Below are 8,707 nucleotides of genomic sequence, written 5' to 3'. Positions count from 1 at the left end.
ATGGTCAGTGTGTGTGGGACTGTGCCCCAGTGAGGGTCAGTGTGTGTGGGACTGTACCCCAGTGAGGGTCAGTGTGTGGTGGGGACTGTGCCCCAGTGAGGGTCAGTGTGTGTGGGGGCTGTGCCCCAGTGAGGGTCAGTGTGTGTGGGACTGTGCCCCAGTGAGGGTCAGTGTGTGTGTGGGACTGTACCCCAGTGAGGGGCAGTGTGTGTGGGACTGTGCCCCAGTGTGGGTCAGTGTCTGTGGGACTGTGCCCCAGTGAGGGTCAGTGTGTGTGGGACTGTACCCCAGTGAGGGTCAGTGTGTGTGGGACTGTATCCCAGTGAGGGTCAGTGTGTGTGGGACTGTGCCCCAGTGAGGGTCAGTGTGTGTGGGACCGTACCCCAATGAAGGTCAGTGTGTGTGGGACTGTACCCCAGTGAGGGTCAGTGTGTGGGGGGGACTGTACCCCAGTGAGGGTCAGTGTGTGTGTGTGGGACTGTACCCCAGTGAGGGTCAGTGTGTGTGGGACTGTGCCCCAGTGAGGGTCAGTGTGTGTGGGACTGTGCCCCAGTGAGGGTCAGTGTGTGTGTGGGACTGTGCCCCAGTGAGGGTCAGTGTGTGTGGGGGACTGTACCCCAGTGAGGGTCTGTGTGTGTGTGGGAATGTACCCCAGTGAGGGTCAGTGTGTGTGTGGGACTGTACCCCAGTGAGGGTCAGTGTGTGTGGGACTGTGCCCCAGTGAGGGTCAGTGTGTGTGGGACTGTACCCCAGTGAGGTTCAGTGTGTGTGTGGGACTGTACCCCAGTGAGGGTCAGTGTGTGTGTGGGACTGTGCCCCAGTGAGGGTCAGTGTGTGTGGGACTGTGCACCAGTGAGGGTCAGTGTGTGTGTGGGACAGTGCCCCAGTGAGGGTGAGTGTGTGTGTGGGACTGTGCCCCAGTGAGGGTCAGTGTGTGTGTGGGACAGTGCCCCAGTGAGGGTCAGTGTGTGTGTGGGACAGTGCCCCAGTGAGGGTGAGTGTGTGTGTGGGACTGTGCCCCAGTGAGGGTCAGTGTGTGTGCGACTGTGCACCAGTGAGGGTCAGTGTGTGTGGGACTGTACCCCAGTGAGGGTCAGTGTGTGTGGGGGGGACTGTACCCCAGTGAGGGTCAGTGTGTGTGTGGGACTGTGCCCCAGTGAGGGGCAGTGTGTGTGTGGGACTGTGCCCCAGTGAGGGTCAGTGTGTGTGTGGGACTGTTCCCCAGTGAGGGTCAGTATGTGTGGGACTGTACCCCAGTGAGGGTCATTATGTGTGGGACTGTGCCCCAGTGAGGGTCAGTGTGTGTGTGGGACTGTACCCCAGTGAGGGTCAGTGTGTGGGGGACTGTACCCCAGTGAGGGTCAGTGTGTGTGGGGGGGACTGTACCCCAGTGAGGGTCAGTGTGTGTGGGGGACTGTACCCCAGTGAGGGTCAGTGTGTGTGTGGGACTGTACCGCAGTGAGGGGCAGTGTGTGTCTGGGACTGTATCCCAGTGAGGGTCAGTGTGTGTGTGGGACTGTACCCCAGTGAGGGTGTGTGTGTGTGGGACTGTACCCCAGTGAGGGGCAGTGTGTGTGGGACTGTACCCCTGTGAGGGTCAGTGTGTGGGGGACTGTACCCCAGTGAGGGTCAGTGTGTGGGGGACTGTACCCCAGTGAGGTTCAGTGTGTGTGTGGGACTGTACCCCAGTGAGGGTCAGTGTGTGTGGGACAGTGCCCCAGTGAGGGTCAGTGTGTGTGGGACTGTGCACCAGTGAGAGTCAGTGTGTGTGTGGGACAGTGCCCCAGTGAGGGTGAGTGTGTGTGTGGGACTGTGCCCCAGTGAGGGTCAGTGTGTGTGGGGCTGTATCCCAGTGAGGGTCAGTGTGTGTGTGGGACTGCACCCCAGTGAGGGTCAGTGTGTGTGTGGGACTGTGCCCCAGTGAGGGTCAGTGTGTGGGGGACTGTGCCCCAGTGAGGGTCAGTGTGTGTGGGGGGGACTGTACCCCAGTGAGGGTCAGTGTGTGTGGGGGACTGTGCCCCAGTGAGGGTCAGTGTGTGTGGGACTGTACCCCAGTGAGGGTCAGTGTGTGGGCGACTGTGCACCAGTGAGGGTCAGTGTGTGTGGGGGGGACTGTACCCCAGTGAGGGTCAGTGTGTGTGGGGGACTGTGCCCCAGTGAGGGTCAGTGTGTGTGGGACTGTACCCCAGTGAGGGTCAGTGTGTGTGTGGGACTGTGCCCCAGTGAGGGTCAGTGTGTGTGTGGGACTGTGCCCCAGTGAGGGTCAGTGTGTGTGTGGGACTGTTCCCCAGTGAGGGTCAGTGTGTGTGGGACTGTTCCCCAGTGATGGTCAGTGTGTGTGGGACTGTGCCCCAGTGAGGGTCAGTGTGTGTGTGGGACTGTACCCCAGTGAGGGTCAGTGTGTGTGTGGGACTGTACCCCAGTGAGGGTCAGTGTGTGTGTGTGGGACTGTACCCCAGTGAGGGTCAGTGTGTGTGTGGGACTGTACCCCAGTGAGGGTCAGTGTGTGTTGGACTGTGCCCCAGTGAGGGGCAGTGTGTGTGGGACTGTACCCCAGTGAGGGGCAGTGTGTGGAGGACTGTACCCCAATGAGGGTCAGTGTGGTGGGACTGTACCCCAGTGTGGGTCAGTGTGTGTGTGGGACTGTACCCCAGTGATGGTCAGTGTGTGTGTGGGACTGTACCCCAGTGAGGGTCAGTGTGTGTGTGGGACTGTACCCCAGTGAGGGTCAGTGTGTGTGTGGGATTGTACCCCAGTGAGGGTCAGTGTGTGTGTGGGACTGTTCCCCAGTGAGGGGCAGTGTGTGTGTGTGGGACTGTACCCCAGTGAGGGTCAGTGTGTGTGGGACTGTACCCCAGTGAGGGTCAGTGTGTGTGTGGGACTGTTCCCCAGTGAGGGGCAGTGTGTGTGTGGGACTGTACCCCAGTGAGGGTCAGTGTGTGTGTGGGACTGTACCCCAATGAGGGTCAGTGTGTGGGGGACTGTACCCCAGTGAGGGTCAGTGTGTGTGAGACTGTGCCCCAGTGAGGGTCAGTGTGTGGGGGACTGTACCCCAGTGAGGGTCAGTGTGTGTGGGACTGTACCCCAGTGAGGGTCAGTGTGTGTGGGGCTGTGCCCCAGTGAGGGTCAGTGTGTGTGTGGGACTGTTCCCCAGTGAGGGTCAGTGTGTGTGGGACTGTTCCCCAGTGATGGTCAGTGTGTGTGGGACTCTACCCCAGTGAGGGTCAGTGTGTGTGTGGGACTGTGCCCCAGTGAGGGTCAGTGTGTGTGTGGGACTGTGCCCCAGTGAGGGTCAGTGTGTGTGGGACTGTTCCCCAGTGATGGTCAGTGTGTGTGGGACTCTACCCCAGTGAGGGTCAGTGTGTGTGGGACTGTACCCCAGTGAGGGTCAGTGTGTGTGGGAGTGTACTCCAGTGAGGGTCGGTGTGTGTGGGACTGTGCCCCAGTGAGGGTCAGTGTGTGGGGGACTGTACCCCAGTGAGGGTCAGTGAATGCACCGGGCCGTTGTGATAGTTAGTTATAGAATCGCTTTGCTGGGGAGAATTATTTTATTGTGAGCATCACAGGAGAACATTCTGAGACAGTTTCCCTCATCCCGTTTCTGAGGGATGACACAGCTGCTGCACCGAGTTTGATCCTTCCCCGTTCGATGGCTCTCTCCCCAGGTAGCGAGCCCTCCCTGAGTGTTGTTGTAAATGAGCTGCTGTGGCTTCCATCGGGGAGACTCCCCCCCCCCCCCCCACCTCCGGAGCCTCAGAGAGGGGCCCTGAACTCTGGCTGGAGTAGGTAAGCCCACTCCTTGTTGTATGGGTGAACGAGTTTGGTTGGCTGCTCCTTGCTGTCCACCATGGGCTTCCTCTCATTGGCCCATTTCGCCAGCCCCCCCTCCAGGTTATAAACCTTGGGTGAGCCACGTCCCTCCTGCTCACGACCTTGTGTTAAAGAATGCTGCAGCTTCTCAGCCATTTCCGACCCATGGTATCCCGCTGTGCAATAACACACCACTGTCTTATCCATCGAACCTGGAAGAAACACTGCATTCAGAGCCTGAAACCAGGATAACAACGAGATGTAGAGCATACACAAAGTCTCGGGATTGAGGAAGGTGCCAGTCCAATGGAGTTAGGAGTAGTTGGTTAACTGTGATGGGCTGAGGAGTTGGAGTTCTCTCAAACATCTTCCCTTATTTCCATCTTCCGTGATATTGAGAGGGACATGAGCAATCCCTCTGGGGCCCTTGGTTTGAGTGTTGGTACCAGGAGTGAAAGTTGAAACTTTATTGCTGGAACAGCACAGCAGGTCAGGCAGCATCCAGGGAACAGGAGATTCGACGTTTCGGGCACAGGCCCTTCTTCAGGAAAGTTTCAACTTTGATCTCCAGCATCTGCAGACCTCACTTTCTCCTACCAGGAGTGAAAGGCATGTTGCTGACATTTTACTGAGCTTTGGTTAGACCACAGCCAGAGGGTTGTGTCCAGTTGCCGATAACCACAGATTAACTCACCAGCCCTGCCTGACTGGCCCAGAGTCTCCAGGAATTGGAATTTAACATCCAGGGTCCAGCTGTGACAAAACCCAGAGGGTAATCCCAGCAACATTGAAGAATATATCATTCCGTTTGAAAATGGGGAGTTAGAGGGCGTTTGGCCCACAGTCCAAATGGGTAATGAGTGTGTTGGCTTTCTGATTGGTGTAGGAAGGCAGGGGATCATAAGCAGGGACACGGCCCATATTGTGTGATAGGGACTCCGGGAATAGATTGGATCTCATTGGTGACCCTCGGGGAGGGATGTGAGGGTCTTTGAGGAGATTGACCAGAATAGGGCCAAGGGAGGAGGGAGGGTACAAAGGTGAGAGGTCAGGCTGGAGGACGAAGGAGATTGAAAGGGGATCGGATCAAGACGAACAAGGTCTAGACAACATAGAGCAGGAAAACAACTTCCCAAAGGATAATTGTACAAGGATTTGGGTGACAGGTTTAAGATTTTGAGTTAAGAAGTTGGGGAAGAGGCTCTCTTTACTGCAGACACTGTGTATACTCTAACCATCTCCCAGGCTGGAGGCCTGTCCACACAGCTGAGAACCTGAGGGGTGAGGAGCCCCGGGATGGGAGTTAGACTGCCCCCTACCTGCCAGGCCCAGCTCCTTGGTCAGATGATCCATGTCACTGGTGTCTGGGTCAATGCGAATGGCTCCCTGTAAGTGGCTGACCTCGTATTCAGCCGTACTCCGGACATCCTGAAACAACACGGACACTGGGATCTGTCTGTTTCTCCACAGGGAGTACAGCAGCTCCCCCACCCTCCCCCACCTCTGCCTCCCCTCACCCCCTCACTGCGCCCCCAGCCCAGGTATCTTAGCCCAGTGAGCTTCATCGGGAATTCTGCAGCATCATGACAAGTGTCAGTGAAGGCCCCAGGGGGTATTGCTGAACTGCTGAATGAGGATCACAGCAGCAAGAGGCCAATCAGCCCCTTGAGCCTGGTCCACCATTCAATTAGATCATCAATCTCTTCCCTTTCCCTCAAATTCTCCCCATTCCTAATCCCCTGCCCCCTAACGAAACTCTGTCCATCTTAGTCTTGGAAGCTCCATCAGCCACGTCTGGGAAGAGGATTCCATATTCCCATTCCCCTGGGTTTGAGGAGCTATGAACAACCCAGCTTGGATTGTACATGTTCCCACGAACTCCCACTGTTCAGCTCTCCTCCTGCTGCTTCTGAAAGGGTTAATGTTGGAGATGGAGTTGGCTCTGCCCAATATGATGATGCCCTACAGTCTTGGTTCAGACAGAGGACACAAGTGTGACATCCCAGTGCCAGTCAGGTGTGTCATCCCTGGCTCCTGCTGGGAATGAAGTTTTCCTTTAACTCATTCCTGGGACCTGGGCATCGCTGGCCATTTATTCCCCTTTCCTAATTGCCCCTGGAGAAGGTACCTTCCTGAACTGCTGCTGTTATTTTGAATAATGACTAGCTGGGCACTGAGCACACGTTTATCCAAGCGGCACACAGTGAGATCCATTGAAACCTACTCTTTCTGGTATTCTGGAAATCTTCATTTAACCCTGAGAGTCTAAAACCCGAAACTAGCTAATGGAACTAAACTAGGTACACCCAGTTGTAAAGTATAAAGGTAATAACAAGGACTGCAGATGCTGGAAACCAGGGTCTTGATTAGAGTGGTGCTGGAAAAGCACAGCAGGTCAGGCAGCATCCGAGGAGCAGGAAAATCGACGTTTCGGGCAAAAGCCTCTAGTCTACACCCTGTTGTTAAGACAAGTGCCTATTGTTCAGTCATACCAGAGCCACATCTTCTCTTACCATAAACTGAGCAGGCCCTTCAGCCCCGTACAGAGTAGAGGAAAGTGATAGCCCTCTCCCCAGGTATTACCTGCTAAGGGTTAGTTCCACAAACGTACAACAGACATTCTCAGCCTGTCCAGCTGAAACAGGGTTCTCTTAGTCGATCTATCAAACCCCTAGATGATGAAGAGACAGTAGGAGGCCCACTTGTCACCAGGGGTCAGAGAGGAACGACTCCCAGGAGTTATTCCACTCTTTGACCTGGGGGTTGTGTGCCTGTCCACATGGATTCCAAGAGCCTTGGGGGGGGGATGTTCAATAAAAACTTCGTTCAGGTCCTGCTGAGAAACCTGAGGGAACACAGGCTATGATTCTGTCGATGATTTCTCTCCTTGTTCTGAGTTGGCTGGGGACTGAATTGTAATGGACAGTGATACCAACAGCAGGGATTCAATACCTGTACTGTCTGAGGTGACCACAAAGAATCCTCTTTCTCAACCTCTGATCTCACCTGAGGCACGGTGACCCTCAGGTTAAACCACCATCAGTCATCTCTCTCTCTCTCTCTCTTTCTCTCTCTCTCTCACACTCACACACACACTCACTCTCCCCAATGAGAAATTAGCCTGAGAGTCCACTATATGGTGACGACCTTTGCCTTTGACCACCCCCCCATGACCCTCGGAGAAGGTGTCCAATGACGGTGACAGATCTAACCCACCGATGAGTGACTCCAGGAAGCGTGAATGAAAGTATAACAAAGTAAGGAAGTGTAGACGCTGGAAATCTGAAACAAAACCAGAAATTACTGAAGAGACTGAACAGGATTGGCAAATTCCTGTTTCGAATCCTGTGTTCAGACAAAGGATCACACTGGACTCAAAATATTTTGCGGTACGATGGCTCAGTGGTTAACATTGCTGCCTCACAGCACCAGGGTTCCGGGTTCGATCCCAGCCTCGGGCGACTGTCTGTGTGGAGTTTGCACGTTCTCCCCGTGTCTGCGTGGGTTTCCTCCGGGTGCTCCAGTTTCCTCCCACAGTCCAAAGATGTGCAGGTCAGGTGAATTGGCCATGCTAAATTACCCGTAGTGTTAGGTGCATTAGTCAGAATGAAATGGGTCTGGATGGGTTTCTCCTCATGGGGTCGATGTGGGCTTGTTGGGCCGAAGGGCCTGTTTCCACAACGTAGGGAATCTAACCTAATTAACTCCTGGTTCTCTGCATGGCTGCCAGACAGACCTGCCAAGTTTCTCCAGCAATTTTTGTTTTTGAATTAAAGTAGGCCGGAAGCAGGGGCCTTTCCTGAATCAGCTGGCCAGGGGAATGGCTCACAGTGTGGGGGGAAGCAGTGAGTGTTCAACTAAGGCAGTGAGGGGAAATGGGGAACTGAGGGAGTGGAAGATGGGAATCCTTTAACCTCCTACCCTGGCCTGGAATTTCCTGCAGGAATTCAGACAGCTCCAACTTAATCTGGTTCACACTATGGCCTGATGGGAAAGCTGATAGATCCACAGTGCGTTTATTCCTGCCTCACCAACAGCCCGTTCAAAGTTCCTGTGGTCACAATTACATTCCAGAATGTTCTCTAGGGTTGACGTTACCCCCCTCCACCTTCCAGGTGCCCTTTACAAAGTCCTCCCTTAGGACAATCCCTCCCAGTATTCCGGGGTCACTCCATTCCTTCCCCACTCTCCTCATGTCAAACACCCAGAGCAGATACCCTCACACAGGGGGCAACAGGAGGTTCACACCACCGTCCACCCCACCACCACTGCCCTCTGTGATTCCTCCCGTAGTTGAATAGTTGCCCAGAGTGGCACTCTCAGCCAGGCCTCACTCACCAGCAGCAGCACCCCCTGCTGGTTCTCCTTCACCAGCTGCTCCAGCTGACCGGGACAGACATTCCCCACCGTGGGGAACCGGTGTCGGATCCACTCAGTCACCGGCTCCATCTCCCAGGCACTGGTTCGATACCCACCACCCTCTCACCCCAGAGACAGACTGGGAAACTCTGGGACAGGAGGGCAAACGTCCCCCCACAGCCTGTTACAGCCTGAGAGTCAGCACAGCCAATCCCTGCTGACTGGTTAAACAGTAACGGCCTGGTTAACCAGTAACTGCCTGGTTAGTCATTAACTCGGAGATCAATCCCTGTGGAGTCTCCCTACACCCATGGGGCCCTGGTCTGACCTGCTCACACTGACTGGGAATCTCAGGTACTCAGTCAGTTCCAGGGAAATGGGAAACACTGGCTGGGGGAGAGGGGTTCTCTGAGGGGGGTGTCCCACCACCAACCCCCCACCCACCCTCCATCTGAGGGTCCAGGGGACACTGCGCACCAGGACAGGGCTCAGGTCAATAGGAGGTTCATCAGCTCCGAGAGTCTGAAAGAGCTGGGAG

The 8,707-nt window shown here is 55.3% G+C and overlaps 1 protein-coding gene across 1 annotated transcript; it reads right to left on the bottom strand.

Annotated features, from left to right (window-relative positions):
- Positions 1-3,529: 3,529 nt before the first annotated feature.
- Positions 3,530-8,353, bottom strand: LOC148141847 (uncharacterized). Its single transcript, XM_087977153.1, has 3 exons — positions 8,149-8,353; positions 5,130-5,238; positions 3,530-4,022 (listed from the first exon to the last, which is right to left on the bottom strand). The coding sequence occupies exons 1-3, from the start codon at positions 8,257-8,259 to the stop codon at positions 3,754-3,756; spliced, it is 489 nt and encodes a 162-aa protein (XP_087833279.1). The 5' UTR covers positions 8,260-8,353; the 3' UTR covers positions 3,530-3,753.
- Between the last annotated feature and the right edge of the window lie 354 nt (positions 8,354-8,707).

The sequence above is a fragment of the Chiloscyllium plagiosum genome, unplaced genomic scaffold (assembly GCF_037043375.1).
Source record: "Chiloscyllium plagiosum isolate Xiang-an unplaced genomic scaffold, Cpla_swu_hap1 HiC_scaffold_31, whole genome shotgun sequence".
NCBI lineage: Eukaryota > Metazoa > Chordata > Chondrichthyes > Orectolobiformes > Hemiscylliidae > Chiloscyllium > Chiloscyllium plagiosum.
Note: the sequence above shows the minus strand (reverse complement) of the source record. Positions and strands in the feature narration are given on the sequence as shown.